This window comes from Amblyomma mixtum, chromosome 2 (assembly GCF_055824585.1).
Source record: "Amblyomma mixtum isolate Tamu chromosome 2, ASM5582458v1, whole genome shotgun sequence".
Lineage (NCBI taxonomy): Eukaryota > Metazoa > Arthropoda > Arachnida > Ixodida > Ixodidae > Amblyomma > Amblyomma mixtum.
Window position 1 is genome coordinate 243,310,002 of NC_143013.1, and position 18,336 is coordinate 243,328,337.

At 52.4% G+C, this 18,336-nt stretch overlaps 1 protein-coding gene across 1 annotated transcript; it reads right to left on the reverse strand.

The window, feature by feature from the left end:
• Positions 1 to 1,608: 1,608 nt before the first annotated feature.
• Positions 1,609 to 8,977, reverse strand: LOC149363266 (lactosylceramide 4-alpha-galactosyltransferase-like). The gene is made up of 4 exons (XM_089569906.1): positions 8,875 to 8,977; positions 4,693 to 4,955; positions 3,509 to 3,813; positions 1,609 to 2,070 (listed from the first exon to the last, which is right to left on the reverse strand). Exons 1-4 carry the CDS (start codon positions 8,975 to 8,977, stop codon positions 1,749 to 1,751), a joined length of 993 nt encoding a protein of 330 aa, XP_089426032.1. The 3' UTR covers positions 1,609 to 1,748.
• Positions 8,978 to 18,336: the final 9,359 nt, after the last annotated feature.

Here is an 18,336-nt window from a genome sequence, read left to right on the forward strand (position 1 = left end):
CTCTTGGTAACGCCCATGTCCATGGAGAATATTTCTTTCCTTGACAACCAGTGGCTGGCAAAGGGCAGGGTTAATTGGAGAGAACTGGGAGAGGCCTTTGACCTCCAGAGGGCGTAGTCAGGCTGTTGATAATGATGATGAACAGTGGTCTCCTATCAGAGAACAGACTATGGAGAATGGCCGTGAAAGCAATAGCTTGTGGGGTTTAAATGGGGAAGACAAATACATATTCCCCGTTTAACCGCGGCTGACACAGTTCAAAACCGCGCGGACCCCACCCCGTCGTCGCGTACGCTACCGAGCGCTCGCCGACCACGGCGGGCCTTGCTCTGCGGGGACAAAGGAACGACACACTGGCTGACACAAACAAGGCATTTATTGCTATAAAAAAAAATAACGCCAGCTAGCAACAAAATACACTGAGGAATCGAGGATGTCCTACTCACCAGCACGGTTACGAGCGAACGTTCGCCCACGCTAGGGCAAGGGAAAAGCTCCGAGGCCGGACGGGACGAGCTGAGGGGAACATGTTTCCACACGAGGTCGCCCACCGGCGAAGAGCGGAGCCTTGCGCGTGAACGTCCACGCGCTTCCCTGATGCCGAGCCGAAGAGACCTGTCTTCCCTGTCTCTCCCCGCGCGCGAGCAGCGAACGCGCCATACGTGGCGCTGGTGTCGCTGCGACGCGAGCGCCCTCCCCTGTTAATTAAAGCAACACAACAAAGGGGAGTGCGTTGCGGGGAAGCTAACCACAGGGAACTAGTGCGTTGCGGGAAACCGAACGCAGGGGACGAATGCGTCCCCACAAGCTCCATACCTTTAGCTCAACGAGTGTCAACAACTCATACGGCAGGTAGTTGTGCATAAAAAGTTGTGTAATACTACACAAACCGTAAAATAAATTTCCGGTGAAAACTTTTGCTTGCGACCTAATAGCTACGAAAGGTGCTGCTGCTAGTTTTGGGTTTTTTGGGGAAAAGATAGCGCTCTGTCTCACTTCTCGATGGGCACGTCAACTGCGCTGTAAAAGAAGGGAGGAAATTGGGAGTGAAAGAAAGAGGTGCCCTACTGGAGGGCTCCGGAATATTTTCGACCACCTGGAGAATTTTTACGTGCACTGAGATAGCAGAGCGCACGGGCACCTTTGTTGCCTTTCGGCTCCATCTGGAGGCGGAACGCAAAAAAAAAGCGCCCGTGTGCTGTGCTGTGCGGTTAATAGTTAAAATATTCGTATTAGATTTGGTTTCGAAAAAGCACTATTCGCCCGCGCCCTACATATATATTGAAACGCATATGCATTCACAGTCCTTTCAAATTGGTTTCTTCGCTACCAGACGCACTTTTAACGTTACCCACATAATGCATTACGAAAGTGCGCTCTTATGGGCCTTCTACAGTGCAATGTGTCTGCAAGCTGGCACTTCAAAATTGTTTTCAACAGCTTGTGTGTGTGTCCATGTGTGCGTGTGTGCATGCTGGAATAACCAGAACATTGTGACATTACATAAATTTAATTCCTTGCTCAGCAGCCAAGTAAAACGGGATGGGATCTCATAGAGTATCTTCTCCCTTCGATGCATTATATGATCTACACGTACACAACGCGGCTACCTCTTCTAGAGGGCGAATTCAGATACTTAGTCCTACAGTCAGACATGTGTATGCAAATGGAGCGACAAAATCTCCGGGATAAAAATCCCGTCTTCCTTTCCTTCACAAATTCGTCCTTGCGTTACTCCGCATGTCGAATCAGAAGCGGCCGTAGAGTCGCTGTGAGAGGGCGAAGGTGCGCGGGCAGTTTTCGATGGCCGCTCGCTCAACGAACGATCCCCGCTGTACAGGGATGTCGTGAGTGCCGCTGTGGAACGTGTGCACAAGGTAGCTCTGGGCGAATGCCTCGCTGACGTTGCTGGCAGCGGCGGCTTCGAAGAGCAGCTCCGCAACAGTGTGGTTCATGGGCAGCAGGCGGTTGCGGTCCAGTAGGGTCACTCCACGGCATCTCTGCTTGTTCCCGAGGGCTTGCTCCACACGGGTCGCATTGCACCACCGCAGTAGGATTCTACGCACAACCCTGCAAGAAGAATTAATGTGGAGTGGCTTCGTAAGAAAGACGAAAATGGAGATGCACAAGCAGAACGCTGGACTCAACTGCTTCGAAAACGCATTTCTACCGGTTGTCCTGGAGCCCTTGAATTTTATTGAGGTTGTTTTTCTGCTACGAATACTTCTTCCCTGTTCATCTGGGTAACATGTTTAAGTTACCATTTTCATTATCATCAGCCTAACTAGGTCTACTACCGGGCAAAGGCACCTCCGAATGACTTCCAATTAAACCGTGCCCCACTCCTATTGTTACCTTATCACCCCCAAACATCATCTCATTTGCCGACATAAGTATCTGTTGCCCCCTGCAACGTTTACACTCCCTTGGGAGTCCACTCCGTTACTACTGCGTGCCCTGTCCATGCCTACTTTTTCTTGATCTCAGCTACGATGTAATTTTGTTCCCTGATCCACTCAACTCTCTTCCTGTCTCTTCACGTTTACCGTTCTCAGTTCAATTCTAAGCTTTTTCGCTAGTCTTCATGCAGGCCATTATAACACGCATACATTTCACATAGACATGAACACAATATATATACTTTTAAAGTAAGCGGACTTAACACCAAAGACTAAGCGGAAGAGTAATTGAATTGCGCACGGGTCATCAGAAGTGTGCTTGGGCCACGCAATAGCCCGGACGCGATCATACGGGTCCATTGGCGTGATATGCGTTTTTCTCGGTGCACTACGTATACTATACGTAGTATACGTAGTATACGTAAAAGCATATAACTTCGCTGCCATTGCGCATTATACATACTAATTTCATATCACGTAGTCACGAGAAGACTTCAGCAGTAAACGCCCAATGGAGTGTAAATGTGGCTTCGGACGATAAGTTCACGGAAAACATGTTAATAGCCATGAGGAGACGTTACAGATACGCCGATGAAACGAAATCGCAGTTTGTGTAGGAATTGTTTATGAATGCGAAGTGTACCTTAAACATGTTTTTCTTAATATTGTCATGTTTTATGACCCGCAAGATTCGCACGACATGCAAGAACGCAATCAACGAAAAGCTTCTCACTTACAGAGTGAAGTTTTTCTCATTGCGCTGGCACATAAAAATGTCAGCTTATTTACATACATTTCGGCATTAGTGAAAGCGGAAAAATTGCAGATACGCACTTTAAACGCTAGGTGCAACGCTGTAGAAAGTCGTATTGTATCGACGATATATAGAGTTTTTCATCTAACACTTCGTCATTCATCTTGAACTTCTCCTTGCTCATCTCGATAAAAAGGAGAATCTACCCTGCTATGACTACACATGGCCATGCATGCAGTAGGCGCTCTCCTAGACATAATCGGCTGAACTGCAGTGCAGACGCAGAAGTAGTCAAAATGTATAACACAAGCCCTGGAAGGCCTTTCTGCGCTAAAAATAGTGTCAGAACACTGGCCTTGGTCCATTGTATCCCCATTCCTTGGGATAGTAGCCCGAGACGAAGTCGCTGAGGCACTCCTCAATGAATGGGTGGCGGGCGGGGAAGGCGAAGAAGTTGTTGGTGACCGTGTCGTCGGCCGATTGGGCCACCACGGCGTCGCCCACGCCGTCCAGGGGGCGCAAGAAGACGACGTCGGTGTCCACGTACACGCCGCCGTGCTTCAAGAGCAGAGCCAGCCGGAGGCCGTCGGCCAGGTGCACGACCTCGTAAGGACCGCGCTTGTAGGCCCCCTCGCGGAGCCACAGGTCGAGAGCGGTGTCCTGCGGAAGGAGAGGGGGAGAGGAAGCACCCATAGTTCTCCGACTGCCACATCTCTGACCCCACTTCCCGCATACGGAATGGCAGCGCCAATAGGAGCCAAAGTTGGGCCACCCTGGGGCCGTATTCCATAAGCTGTCCATTTTAAAGCGGCCATTTCGCGTCTGTCTGGTCCTCTGTCATTGGTCACTCAGATATACCCGCGGCTTTCAGGCGTCTGTGGAAAGCATCCCGGTCATTGGGTGGTTGGCGGCCGTACTTCACCATTGGCTCCCATTGACTAGCGATATGCAACCACAGGTGATTTCCATCGCAGCGCTCTGTGAACAGCAGGCAACTATTGGCAGCCAGTAAGCAGGCCGGTTTGCGTGGTGTCGACAGAGTGCTACGATGTACTTCTGCAGTGGCTGCATATCGTAGTCAATGCCAGTCAGTGGGGAGGTCGGGCCGCCAACCACCCATGGCAGGGTTGCTTTCCACAGACGCCTGAAAGCCGCGGGTATACCACGAGTGACCAGTTACCTAGGACCAGACGGACGCGAAATGGCTATTTTAAAATGGACAGCTTATGGAATAAGCCCCATGGATGCTGCCTCTGAACACCTACATGACGGAAGCGAATTAATGCATTTAGTGGTCGGTATGAAAACTCTTGCATCTTGCCGAAAAATCGGCTATAATTAGGCGAATAAATTTAACGTACTTAGGTGGCTGTGCGGCAACATTCTCGAAACGTCGCTTCCGCAATTCTGCTTTGGAAACTTATCATTTATAACAATGGCGTTCTAGCCGTCAAAATCAAGACACGCTTTTGTTCAGCCGCGCCTAGGAAGGGCAAGCTGGTAAAAACGAGAAAAAAAAATGCCGGATGTCCTCATTACCTTAAAATGGTTCATGTAGTTCAAGTAGGCGAGGTGCACGTTCGGAAAGGTGCGAAGAAGCCTGAAGAAGCGGCAAAAGGGCGACAGTAGTTTTGAGCTGGCGTGCAGGTAGTGCACCGACCACAGAGGGTGGAGCCGAGACGCTGACTCCAAGGCACACGCCGCTCTTGCCCCGATGGTTCGAGTCTCCGACGTTTCCAGAAAGAATATCCTTCTTCGCGCACGCTTGCCTTCTCCTCCCAGGAAAGCTGCGTCTTCCAAGACTGCAGCGCAAGAAGAGTAGCTTTGTTTTACTCCTCTACTTATTATTGTTCCCAAGAAAACACTGGGGACAATGTAGCCTTGCCTTATCACTCTCACTGGTTAAGATATAGAATAAAAAAAGGTGGTAGTAAAGAGGACACAAACATAAATTACTTCTAGACTACTTCCGCGAAGCGAGTACGTGCATTCGCTCGGATCGCTGCCCTAAAGTCTGCTGTGAATCACATTAAAGGGCCACGGACCACCCCAGCTCAGCAGACACTCTCTACCTCTCTTTCAGCGAGCCTCCTCTCCTTCCATTCCCTCCTCGAAATTCTTCTCTCCCGCTCCTCGTCGAGTAGGCTCGGCAAGGCAAAATCACCCCTTCCTTCTCCGACGTAAGCCGGAGGCGTGGTGTCTGTGGAGTGCGTCACGGGGCTACGTCATGGCCCCCGCCTTCAATAGAATTCTTTTCTTGGTTTTTGCTGCTGGGGCTGTTCGAGGGGAGAGGGGGCGCTGCGGGTTTCCTAACACCCTCTCTGTTTTGCTCTTTGGGTCTCCTCGCGGTGTTTCGCCGCGTTTTTTTTATTTGTCCTTCCTCTCCCCAGTTGCTGTTTTTTTTCCTGTTTGAAGCTTTTTTTGTCACTATCGCCACTCCATTCCCTGCCCTTCCTGGTTGGGGGTGCAACAAAACTGCTCGACCCCTGTTACCGGCCTGTATTCGTCCCTCGCTTTTCCATGGTCACTGAGCCATGCTTGGCGCGCGTGCCTTTGCTTCCGTGTTGTCTGAGGCCGCTTTTCCTTGGCGAGGTTTTTTTTTTTTTTCGCGGCAGGCCTTTGAGAAGTCAACACGTGCGTGGTTTCTCCCGCCGCTTTTGATGTTTTTTTAGCTATATTTTGCTGCTTCTAGCACCCTGTGCAGTCTTGCCCTTCGACGGGCTCTCTTTCTCCGCTCCTCGATCTGCGAAATAAATGTCCAACGGAAGACCAGCGCCGGCCATGTCTGTCACTGTGTCCTGTCTTTCCCGCGCTGTGGTTGTCGTTGGGTTCGAAAGTTCGCGATCGTCCTCGCACTGAAATGGACCCTGCCGCGGGTCCATCAGCCGCGGCTGAAGGAGGCTGTTCATTGCCTGAAGTAGCCTTGGATCGTAGACGTAGTCGTCCGGAGCGAAGTGTCTTCCGCAAACCACCACATTCTTTACCGTTGTGTCCGGAAGGCCGATGCGTTGGAGCCAGACACGACTCAACTCATAATCTCTTGGCAATTTGTGCCAGATCGTGCTTCGACTCCAGTCGCTGCGTGCGCATCCAACGACGAAACAGCGTCGTCGCATTTTCTCCGCACACTGAACGATCGAGAGGCGCGATCGGCTCGACCACCTAGACTTGTTAGCGAGCGCACCCTTTCATACATCTGTTTGTCATTCCCAGTTAGCGAGCCACCTTTTCATTTTTTTTTTTTAGGCCTCCCCACCGTTTCACGAGCGGATGGGCGGAAGTCGTTTCTGTTCGAAACACACGGCGAAGTGCGGACCCGGCAACCGCCCGTTTGCTTTTCTTCATGTGTGTTTGTGTTCTGTGTGTTTGTGTCTTTTCTCCGCTCCGAAGCCCATGTCGTTCATTGGAGTCAGGGCGTACGCAAGATGCATGGAGGATAAGCGGTGTCTGTGCGGAGCGCTCAAGTGGACGAGCGAGGGAAAGGCTCTGCTTCACTACTAATTAAAACCTTGTTTTGGGGGGCTCGCATAGAAGAAAAGAAACTGAGAAGGGAGCGCGCACGCAGAGCGTCTCGTGACGTGATCACGGCGGGGGGGGGGGGGGGGGGGGGGAGGGGGGGAGGGGGGGGCGAACCAACTCCCTCAGTTTTACTATTTTTTACTTTTTATGGCAAGGGTTCAAGGCTGTCGCCGCACGCTCCCTCCGCAGTTTTTTTTTTTTTCCTTCATGCGGGTTTGGAGGCATGAGCCAGAACAGAAGGCGCTGCGGAAAGCCTTGTGCAGACGACGCGACGCCAAGGCTACGCCCAACCTTCTCCCGTCAGTCAGAACGATGCACCAATGGAGTGCCTTTAGCGAAAGTAGCCACCCTTGACGTCAGCGGGGTGCAGAGTAGTGGGCGGGGCCCGTTTTTGAAGGAAGGAAAGAACGAACGGGCTTTGATTTGAATTTTCGCAGCTTTTCGGGGCGCGCATGGCTCTAGTATTTTGCAGAGGTTATCTTCGATGCCTCATCTATGCAGTGGGCTTGTTTTTCAAAAATGTCCGGACCCTGGTCAGTGGCCCTTTAATCACATTAAGTGGCAGCCAGTGGTCAGATCTGGTCTCCTGCTGTTGACAGAGCGCTGCGATGCGCCTTACCATTGGCCGCATATCGCATCCAATTTTGGCCAAGGGTAAGGTCCGGTCGCCAACTGCCCAATGGCCGGGTCGCTTACAACAGACGCTTGAAAGTACGTACAGGGTATATCTGAGTGACCGCAGGCAGAAGACCGAACAGACGCAAAATGAACAGCGGAAAGTGAACAGCTTTTAGAATACTGCCACAGAGAACATCCCGACCTGTTTTCACGAAGGCGGCATCTAGCATGAAAGGAAATCTTTTAGACCCCTCAACGATGCACGGTGATTAGCAAGAGGCATTCGCTTCTCTGAGATAAGGGCACGGTTATCTTCGAGTGCTTCAAATGACAGAAATGATAGTAAACGGTGAGTCTAGTTTCATTTAAAGACCTTGTCGTGCGCGCCGCTAAGCTAATGCATCTCACGTTTAGCGAACAACGTCTTAAACGTTGCCGGCAATGACCGTACTAAATCGGCTTTTTGAATTGGAAGAGCGCTTCTTTTGGCATAGCATTGTCAGCGGCGTAGTACATCGAAATACGACTAAGATGCGATAACTAGCAGCCTGGTTAACTGATATATAGTAGTTAACTTTTAGCTATTACCGTTAGGCTCATTAATCACTGACAGGCGTGTAGCGCGCCGTAAGTAAAGTCCATATCGGTTTTTAAAATTTCGAAAATGCGGTTACCTTCGACGCTGCGGCCGAACAAATTTTCGCTACATCGCGCCAAAATATATGCGCTTTCGAGAAGCTTGCAGGCAAAGCAACCTCTTCAGTGCATGCAACTCGCAGAAAAAAGCGAAAATGTCACAGCGGCTAGTGTAACCGCATTTCCGAAATTTTAAAAACTAATATGGACATTACTTACGGCGGGCTACACGCCTGTCAGTAATTAAGGAGCCTAACAGTAATAGTTAAATGTTAACTATTCAATATCAATCAACCAGCTTCCTAGTTAGCACGTCTTAGCAGTATTCTGATGTGCTACACCGGTGACGATGCAATGCCAAAAAAAGCGGTCTGCTAACTCAAAAAAGCCTATTTTTAAAAATTATATAAAGTCTTAGATGAAACACCCTCTATATCCTGTATGGTTTTTCTGCTTGCCTGTATGTCTCGTATGTGGTTTTTTGTTGCACCGTATGACTGCGGCGCCTCTTGCCACGTGGGTAAGTTTCTAATACAGCTATCGCGGTAAGACTTCAAGAATGTGAGCACCCACGTAAATTTAGACATAATGAATGCCATTATTGCTAAAGCCGCCGCGGTGGCTCAGCGGTTACGGTGCTCGGCTGCTGACCCGAAAGACGCGGGTTCGATCCCGGCAGCGGCGGCTAGAATTTCTTTGGAGGAGAAATTCTAGAGGCCCGTGTACTGTGCGATGTCAGTGCACGTTAAAGAACCCCAGGTGGTCGAAATTTCCGGAGCCCTCCACTACGGCGTCTCTCATAGCCTGAGTCGCTTTGGGACGTTAAACCCCATAAACAAAAAAAAAAAACATTATTGCTAAACAAATGAACAGTTATCGATGCTTTGCAAAAATTCTCCAAAGTATATTCAATACACGGCGCAGTAGAATACCACACGCAGAACTCACACATGTCGTTCCAGCTCGTGTTGAATAATAGGACGACAAAACACGTGCACGCCAAACAGAGCGCTGGCAGAAGTCGCCTTGGCCGCCGTCCTCCCGCTGTCATCTTCTTCTTCTTCTTCACCCTATGAAAATGGCACATGATCTTCTTTCTTCATTCTTCTTCTTCATCCTCTTTATAATGGCACATATCCACGCGGGGGGATTGGCCAAGCCAGAAAGCAACTTCCTCCTCCTCAAAATGTGGCTCGTGGCGGTCAAAAATTGCTGCCGAAACCCCAGCGCTGACCGCAACGAAAACAAATAAAAAATATGGCTTGTAATTAAAATTAGAGTCCTCATGAGACCGCGCTAAGCTGGCGTGATCGTCCGTTCGTGCATGAGTATAAACCCTAGCACGGAAGTCGAAAGATATTTATTCATTTATTCAAGTAACCCCTGAAGGCTCTCGTTCGAGGGTATTACATGGGAAGGAGAGGGGGGGGGGGGAGCGTAGTTTACAGTGCATATAAGAAACTTCACGAACAAGGAGAAGCAGGCGCTATCAGTGACCTAGTTGTGGAACGTATGTATAAATTAAAAATAATGATGATGATGAAAAACTTTACTTGAAACTGGGGATGGATGGATGGAAAAACTTTATTTTCGTCAGAAAGCATGTGTGGACGATTCCGTGTTAGATGGCCATCAACCCATGGCTGACGGCGACCTGGGTGGCCCACTCCACGGCCCTGGTCTGGATGACCGGGTCTGAGCTGGCCAGCACGGCCTCCCACTGCTCGAGGGAAGGATCACGCATAATGTCCGCCGGGGGCGGTGCTATGCTACAGCTCCATAATATGTGGTCATATGTTGCCAATTCGTGACGCAATTTGCACTCCGGCTGAATGTCCGGGTAGATTTTGCTCAACACATATGGGTTGAAGAAACATCTAGTCTGCAATCGTCGCCAGACGCATTCCTGCGCCTTCACCAATTGCTTGTCCGGGGGTGGGTAAATCCTCCGCTCAAGTCTGAAATGATTAGTAATGTCATGAAAGGATACCAGCCCATCTCTCGTGGACCTTCCCGGGACGTCCGGCTCACCTACTCGGCTGACGAAACCTCGAGCATTCATGTTCGAGGGAGTGTCCCAAACTGGGGAGTTTGGGACACGTAGGTCCTTGGGCCCCCGCACGGCCCCACTGCACTCAAACGTTCATTTCCCGGAGGCTCATGACGCTGGCAGCCCGGCATGCGGCGATGGCTTGCTTGGCCGGGTCCTCGGAGCGCAGTAGGGTTTCCCAAGCCTCCCAAGTGGTAAGGTGCTCCAGGCCCCGTGAGGGAGGAACACCTTTGACTTTACAAGCACACAAGAGTGAGAAGGGGGTATACAAGTCATAGAGAGTGAGAGACAACAACAACAACAACAACAACAAAAGATCCGAAAGGCACACAAAGAGAACAAATGGAATGGCGTGAGTTTGTAGGCCCAAAAAAAAAACAAAAAATACCGACGATTACGTTACTTCCTAATGCGAAATTTGAGCGCAGCAAATAAGCTGTTTCACCTTTTCGATAGATTGAGGCAAAGAAATCGAGCAACACATGTATGCGCTATCACAGAACGTAAAGTAACGTAATCGTCGGCGCTATCACAGAACGTAAAGTAACGTAATCGTCGGCGCGTCGACAACTGCGCGTCGGCAACCGGCGCGTCGGCAACTGAAGAGCACCCTATCCGCCACACAAGAACAGGGGGGGGGGGGGGGACCCTTTCCTCCTCTTTCTGCATGGCGGCGACGGTGTTCTATGCAGTCACGTTATCTTGACTCTCTAGCGGCGTCAGCGGCATCCAGCGGTATCAGTCGGTCGCTGCTAGCGCTGGGGGGATGAAAGGGGGGCGGAGCTGGTTACGAGGCCGACGACAACGCCGACGACGACGCGAAACCCAGGAACGGACGCCAAAGAGCTGCGCTCTAAAAGAACAAGAAAAATAATTGGCAGTGACTTAGCTCTGCTATGCTAGGCTATACTTAGCATGAGGTGAGGTGTCCGCATCTCGGTGGACACCTGAACCAGAGGGAAGGCGCATAACTGCCCCTTTTGGAACAGTGGACATCTCAACCATGCTTGAAGCTAAGTGGTGGTAGTGACAGGTGTGCGCTTGCTTCGTTGGCATGGACAACGTTGTGCCAGAAACGCGGCGCTGAAGCCATAGGCTACCCGCCGCGGTGGCTCAGTGGTAAGGCGCTCGTCTACCGAGCCGGAGTACCCGGGTTCGAACCCGACCGCGGCGGCCGCGTTTGCGATGGAGGCGGAACGCAAGAGGCGCCCGTGTGCTGTGCGATGTCAGTGCACGTTAAAGATCCCCAGGTGGTCAAAATTTTTCCGGAGAGAGGATTGGCCGCTAGGGGGCCGAGTAGTACAGACGCACCCCACATCGGCTCCGCACAAAGACAGCGGAATTCGCCAATCGCCAGCATCATCGGCCCAAATTTCACCATCCACTGATCTACGAATGTGAGTGCCGCACGCCATCAATTTTTGGCCCGCTTAAGCCATTTTTCGGGCACCCACGGCCCTTTCTTTGTGACCTCTTCGCCTGAGCTATAGGCCTCGCTCCGCTGGGAGCTAGGCCTACTGCGTCGGACGCTTCCGCCACCAACACCATCATGGAGGTGCAGGTGCAGGGAGAGGTTCTTAACCCCCACGACTACGACCCAAGGGACTGGACGCACATTCTTAGTGTGCCTGCCCGCTCCAAGGACGTCCTTTCACCATCCCGAAGCCAGGAGGCCGCAGCCTCTGCTACCGGTGCCCCCAAGTCTGCGCGCCTTGACAAGTCAGCGCACCTACAAGCAACGCGCACAGCTGCGCAGCGTTCGCGGCAGCAGCCGCCGCTTCCTGCTGCAGACTACAAGGTCGTGTTCAGATCACGAGGCGGGCTGCAGCTGGACCTGCTTCCACCCCGACAACTACGGGAAGCCATCCTTCAAGCGGCGTCCCAGCTACACGAACCAACGCGTACCCAAATCAGGGTACACCCCGTAAACAATACGTGCACAGTAAGCACGCCCATAAAAGCTGACGCGCTTGCCCTGGTTAGCGTAACCAGCATCAAAAACCAAGGCAAGGACTTCGCCGTCGCAGCTTACATAGCCCCGCCGGATGGAGCGGTACGCGGAGTCATCTCCAATGCTTATTGGAATGAGACCCCGACAGAGCTCCTGCAAGACCTGATCACCGGCAACCCAGACGCCCTCATCGTGGACGCCCGCCGAATGGGCTCCACGCGTTCCATCTTAATCACTTTCCGAGCTGGACCTGTCCCACGCGCCGTCCTTTATGGAGGAGCCCTCCACAGGTGCACACCCTATCGAGGGCATATAGACGCCTGCACTAACTGCCGCGTCCCTGGTCACCGGGCAGACGTGTGTGTCCACCCAAGATCCCATAAGTGCCCCCGCTGTGGGCACTCCCACCCAAAGGAAGATGTGCCCTCATGCACCCCCAGCTGCATTCTCTGCGGAGGCCCTCATATGACCGGCACCAGGAACTGCAAGGGACGGGGCCGCAAACTAGCGTCCCCGAAGAACGCTCTCTCTCCTCCGGGTACATCGCGGCTTTCCCGCTGCGATCAACCAGGCACAGCCAGCAGACGCAGCTCGACGGCTTCCCGGTCGTCTTCTACAAGCCGGCAGAATGGCAGCAAGTACGCCACGCGTCTCACCTGGGCAGATCGCGTTTCCGGCAAAACCACCCGTCAACCCCCACCACCCCAGTCCTCCCAGGCAGACCCGAGAGACCAGGAACTCAAGGCCTTGCGTGACGAGGTAAGCCGCCTTTCCTCTCTCCTAAGCACCCCCGCCCCATCCATGCCCCCTCAACCCGCACCCCCTGTCATTAATTCGAGCTCATCATCCACAGACACTTCGAGCACCCCTCCTGCAAAGAAACAGCGCACCACAGACGCCACACCCCCTCCCGTGCCCCCAGAAATAGACGCTAAATTAGCAGCACTCGAAGCAAAATTTGACCATAAACTAAAGGAGCTAGACGCCCGCCTCGAGGCCAGATTCAATCACCTTGCCGCCGCCCTCACCGAAAAACTTGAGCAGCGCATGGACGCTATGCTTACCAAGATGATGGAGCTCTTGGAGCATAATCTTACCCATCGCTTCACCCAACTTCAAACCCCCTCCACTCCCCCCATCCTACCACCACAAGCACAAAACACCTTCCCTGAGCCACACATACCAATTGACACCCGTCTTAATACCCTCCTCAATCCCCCCACCATCCAATATGGCGGGGGGGAACACTAATTATCTCCCCATTATAACTTGGAACTGCCGCGGCTTCCGGGCAAAGCGCGCACCTCTGCAACTTCTCCTTCCCACCATCACACCCACGCCCCACATGCTTCTTCTCCAGGAGACTGCACACCGAGCAACCCTCCCCAGCTACACATCTACACACTCAGATACCACTAACACACCCAGGGCGTCCACACTCATCCACCGCAGCCTCACCTACAAAACTCATCACATTACGTCTGAGACGCCCTGCGTGATCACGGAAATTATACATCACACACATTCACTTCCTTCTATATTTATAGCAAACATATACCACCCCCCGTCCCTGCCGATGGCCCCGCTAGAATCACTTCTGCGAAAGCTACACCATCTAGCAGGGAAACATCCCCTACTCATCGGTGGGGACTTCAACAGTCAGCATACTGACTGGGGATACACAACCACGACACATCGAGGTCGCAGGCTCTGGCTGCTCCTGCAGAACCTCCAACTCACTGTGCACAACACGTTTCAGACGCCTACGCGGATCGGCAACAGTGTCAGCATGGACACCAGTCCGGACCTGACGCTGAGCCGCTGTATCCGCGGCGTTACCTGGAACAGAACACAACATACACTGGGCAGTGATCATTACATTATACAAATCACTGTCCCATACAAACCACCCCGTCACGCAAATATGACACACGAACTCATTAACTGGGATGCCTTTCGCGCTGCACGCACCGCCCTCCCAGACACTCCCATCGCAGACATCGATGCATGGGTGCAATCACTCAAACATGACGTTCACCACAACACGCGACACATTGAAACTACAACCGAAACACCGACCCTTGACACACGCCTAGCCCACCTCTGGGAGGCTTATCACAGCATCCTGGAACGCTGGAAAGGCAACAAACACAACAGAACGCTTAAAAAGCGGCTGGCCGCGCTGCAGACACAAATCCAACAGCACTCTGAGGAGCTCTGTCGATCCAACTGGGGACAGATATGTGACGGCATCGCCGGAAACCTGTCCAGCAAACGTGCATGGCAACTCCTCCGACACCTCATTGACCCCACACGCACCAAATCAGCAGCACAGCACCACGTGACACGCCTCACACATGAACACATTGACGATCCCGACACCCTTCTAGACACACTTCAAACCATGTACACATCTCCAGGCGGCCCCATACCTTTACCGCACTACACAGGACAAGCAAATCCAACACTCGACACAGACATCACGGAGACGGAAGTCAGAGCGGCCCTCCTGACTCTCCGCGCCAACTCCGCACCTGGTGCAGACCAAATCACAAACTCCATGCTCCGTAATCTGGATGACCAATCGATCACCCACATTACGAAATACTTCAACCAGTGCTGGAGGGAGGGTAACCTCCCGCAGTCCTGGCGCCACGCGAAGGTAATATTTATACCAAAACCCAACAAACCACTCACCATTCAAAACCTTCGCCCGATTTCGCTAACCTCATGCCTCGGGAAGCTCCTCGAGCATGTTGTGTTAGCGAGACTCACAAGTCACATGGCGGACAACAATCTCTACCCGCATAGCATGGTGGGATTCCGCCCTCATCTATCCGCACAGGATGCCATGCTGCAACTCACACACGACCTTTTTGACCCGCTTCTTCCAGGTCACACCAAGGCAGTCTTAGCTTTGGATCTCTCCAAAGCTTTTGATCGCATTGAACATCAGGCGATCATGACTGCTCTATCCCCATTGAATGTGGGTGTGCGCACGTATGCCTACATTCAAGCATTCCTGACTGACCGCACGGCTGAGATACACTTCGGCCCTCTGTCTTCCACCTCCTACACACTTCAGAGTATCGGCACCCCTCAAGGGTCCGTCCTTTCCCCCTTTCTCTTCAACATAACCCTCATACCCCTCGCCCGGAAATTGGCAACTATTCCCCACCTCAAGCACACTCTTTTTGCCGACGATATCACCCTGTGGACCACCCACGGCAGTGACGGCGACATAGAGAACACCTTGCAGGAAGCAGCCACCCTCACCCAAAATTACGCACGGACCATCGGACTGTCTTGCTCCCCAGAGAAGTCCGAACTGCTCCTCATCCGGCCTAAGAACCACCGCTGTCCCCGCTCCCCCATTGCCATTGAATTGAATGGTTACCCGGTACCTGAGGTTGGCACCCTCCGTGTATTGGGCTTGCACATCCAGAACGATGGCAAAAACACCACTACCCTCAAGAAACTCAAGCAGGTTGCAGGCGCGATATCGCACCACATCCGCAGGGTTTCGGGACATCATAGAGGCATGAAGGAGCGCGACCTATGTCGCCTCATTCATGCCTTTCTCCTCAGCCGTGTACTGTATACTACCCCATATTTACAACTGTCCAAACATGACATAAACGCTTTGGATGCTTTGATTCGCAAGGCATTCAAGGTAGCACTTCATCTTCCCCTCAACACACCCACAGACAGATTACTAGGCCTGGGCCTCCACAACACGATCGGGGAACTGGTGGAGGCCCACCGACAGGCCCAATACATCAGGCTCACAAAAACTTCCACAGGTCGGTATATCCTGGACTCCCTGGGAATCAAAATACCGGCCAACGACCCAACCCTTCTCGCCATCCCACGATCCATTCACCGAGAGCTTCTCATCAGGCCGCTCCCGAGGAATATGCACCCGTCCCACCATGAGCAGCGCCGCAGAGCCCGTGCGAAGGCACTCCATCGAGCGTACGGCCCCCAGCCGGACGCCGTATGGGTGGACGCTGCCTGCACGGGTGATGAAGCGACAGCAGCTGCGGTGGACTCCTCTTCATCCACCCTCCTCACACTACCTCTCCCTCCAGATACGTCCCCAGAGGCTGCAGAGGAAGCCGCCATTGCACTTGCTATAACCCGCACGGAAGCCCGGTATATTTTAACTGACTCTAAAACTGCGATTCTAAATTTTGCTCGAGGCCGAGTTCATGTCCCTGCTTTTGGCATACTGGACTCGCCCGATGCACCCCCGCCCCGCCAAGTGGAGCTGATATGGGTGCCTGCGCACTCCGGGAATCCCGGAAACGAGGCCGCCAACCTTTTAGCCCGAGGTTCTTTAAACCGGGCTCAGGTGGCCTCGGATCGGGGATTCACGAAGGATCGCATGCACTCATTCAGTGAGCTGACCCAGGCATACAGAGCCTCTCGCCAGCTCTACCCCCCGCCCCACCCCTCCCTAGATAATAGACACGCAACACTCTGGCGCAGATTACAAACACATACTCTCCCCTCGCCCCTTACCCTAACCCACTATCATCCCTCCTTCCCCACTCCTGCTTGCGCCCTATGCCCAGAACCCTTCGCTTCTTCCCTCCACATCCTTTCCCTCTGCCCGGCGGACCCTCCCCCGCGGGACCTAGAGAACCTCAAGACCTGGGAGGACTGGGAGACCCTGCTGCGCTCGGAGGACCCGGCCGTGCAGACCATCGCCACCGGCCGTGCTGCCAGTGTTATGGACCTCAGGAACATAAACACTTGAGTGCAGTGGGGTCGTGCGGGGACCCTGGGGCGTGCCCCGAATTCCTTTGTAAATAAAGTTTTCTCTCTCTCTCTTCCGGAGACCTCCACTACGGCACCTCTTTCTTCATTCACTCCCACCTTCCTCTCTTCCCTCACGGTGCGGTTCAGGTGTCCGCCGAGATATGTGAGACAGATACTGCGCCATTTCCTTTCCTCAAAACCAATTTACCAATTACCATACGCTGTCGGCGTTCGTTGTGTTCATTGACGTTGGCGTTGATGTTTTATACACTCGGATCATTTTAAGGAAAAGAAGGCGAGCGCGTGCGGCGAGGCACGCCAGCTGTGCCTAGTGACGTCACTTGCTCCTCGCGCATGCGCAGTATGATCATGCAAGAGAGCACGCGAAACGACGAGACTGTGAGCAATGTAGCTCACGCTACAAATGAATTAGCCAATAATGAGAATAAAGAAAATATTTTCAGAAATAAATAATTATTCAACCTCTATTTTGTGAAGAATTACGCAAAGCGCATCTGCCGAAGGGGCGCGTAGCCTTACAACCGTGATTTCAGGGTGGACTCTTGCGTAGACCAACCTCGCAGCGTAGCCCTTTGCACTGCTACGATGTTGCCGGCGTGGAACAGCACTATATGCGACGTATTGCATGCACGCCCTCCTGCTCCATCAGATGCGCCTCTGCGCATGCAATGTCGCCAACACGATCACTTTGTCAATGAAATGTTAAGGCGAAAGTCTTTAAAGGGACAGTGAGGAAAGCTCTATTAATATTTTTTAAAAGCAAAATCCGATAGTTCGGCATTTCATGCCTTTGTTGCCACTTGGCCGGCAGCGAAAGATGCATTCATTTCTGAGAAATTTGTATTCGAAGTTGAAAAAGTTTTTCCCGCCGCTCTGATTCAAACTTGGGATTCTCTTATGACGACACAGGACTAAGTGACGTGAAACATGACGTGTACATCACGTAACGCAGACTCCGTGATTTCTGGCGGCCAGCAGTGCGGCCTAGAAGCAGCCGAAAAGAAAGCTACTGCCGGCCGCACGTTGAAGGCATCTATCGGCTATTGCGGCCGTCGCTACAGTCGCTTCGCTTACGTTTGCCCCGGCGTTTTGCCAGCGTTACGATGGATCCGCTCTCGAAGTTGTCAACGAAGTTCTCGCAAATAGACACCTTTAGCATACCGTGTACCTTGTTACCGCTAGCGGAATACCGGTAGCCCGCCTACCGCCGATGAGCAGGCGCTGATTGGTCCCGATGCTGCAGGCGCGCGCGTAGCTGCCGGGTACGTGGCGCCATCTGGCGACGTCAAGGAGATTTGCGCATGCATTGGCTGCGCCTCTGTGATTCGTGATTTCTCGTGTCCTAGTGTTGCTAGAGCCTTTGATTCTAGCAACACTGTTTTGTCCTATGACGTCATCACGCTTGTACTTGCGAGTTTGGCCTGTGGCGGCGATACCTGTATTTTGATTCTTGCTCTTTTCTACGTTACTAGAGCTGTGTTGTCAGCATGAGTGGCGTTTTTGTAGTCAGGAACTGGTATTCTGTCGATACAAGCCAACTTCAATTTCTCCTTAGTGTCCCTTTAATGGCTCATACTCACGGTGACGACCCTGTCCGTCCGTCCGTTACATAAAACGTTTGTGA

Bases quoted from the DNA above. Each gene is read 5' to 3' on its own strand.
- LOC149363266 (XM_089569906.1), bottom strand. From the start codon at position 8,977: ATGACAGCGGGAGGACGGCGGCCAAGGCGACTTCTGCCAGCGCTCTGT. The intron at 3,814-4,692 runs GTAATGAGGACA...CTCCTTCCGCAG, and splicing joins ACTACATGAACCATTTTAAG to GACACCGCTCTCGACCTGTG. The intron at 2,071-3,508 runs GCCAGTGTTCTG...TTCTTCTTGCAG, and splicing joins TGGGGATACAATGGACCAAG to GGTTGTGCGTAGAATCCTAC.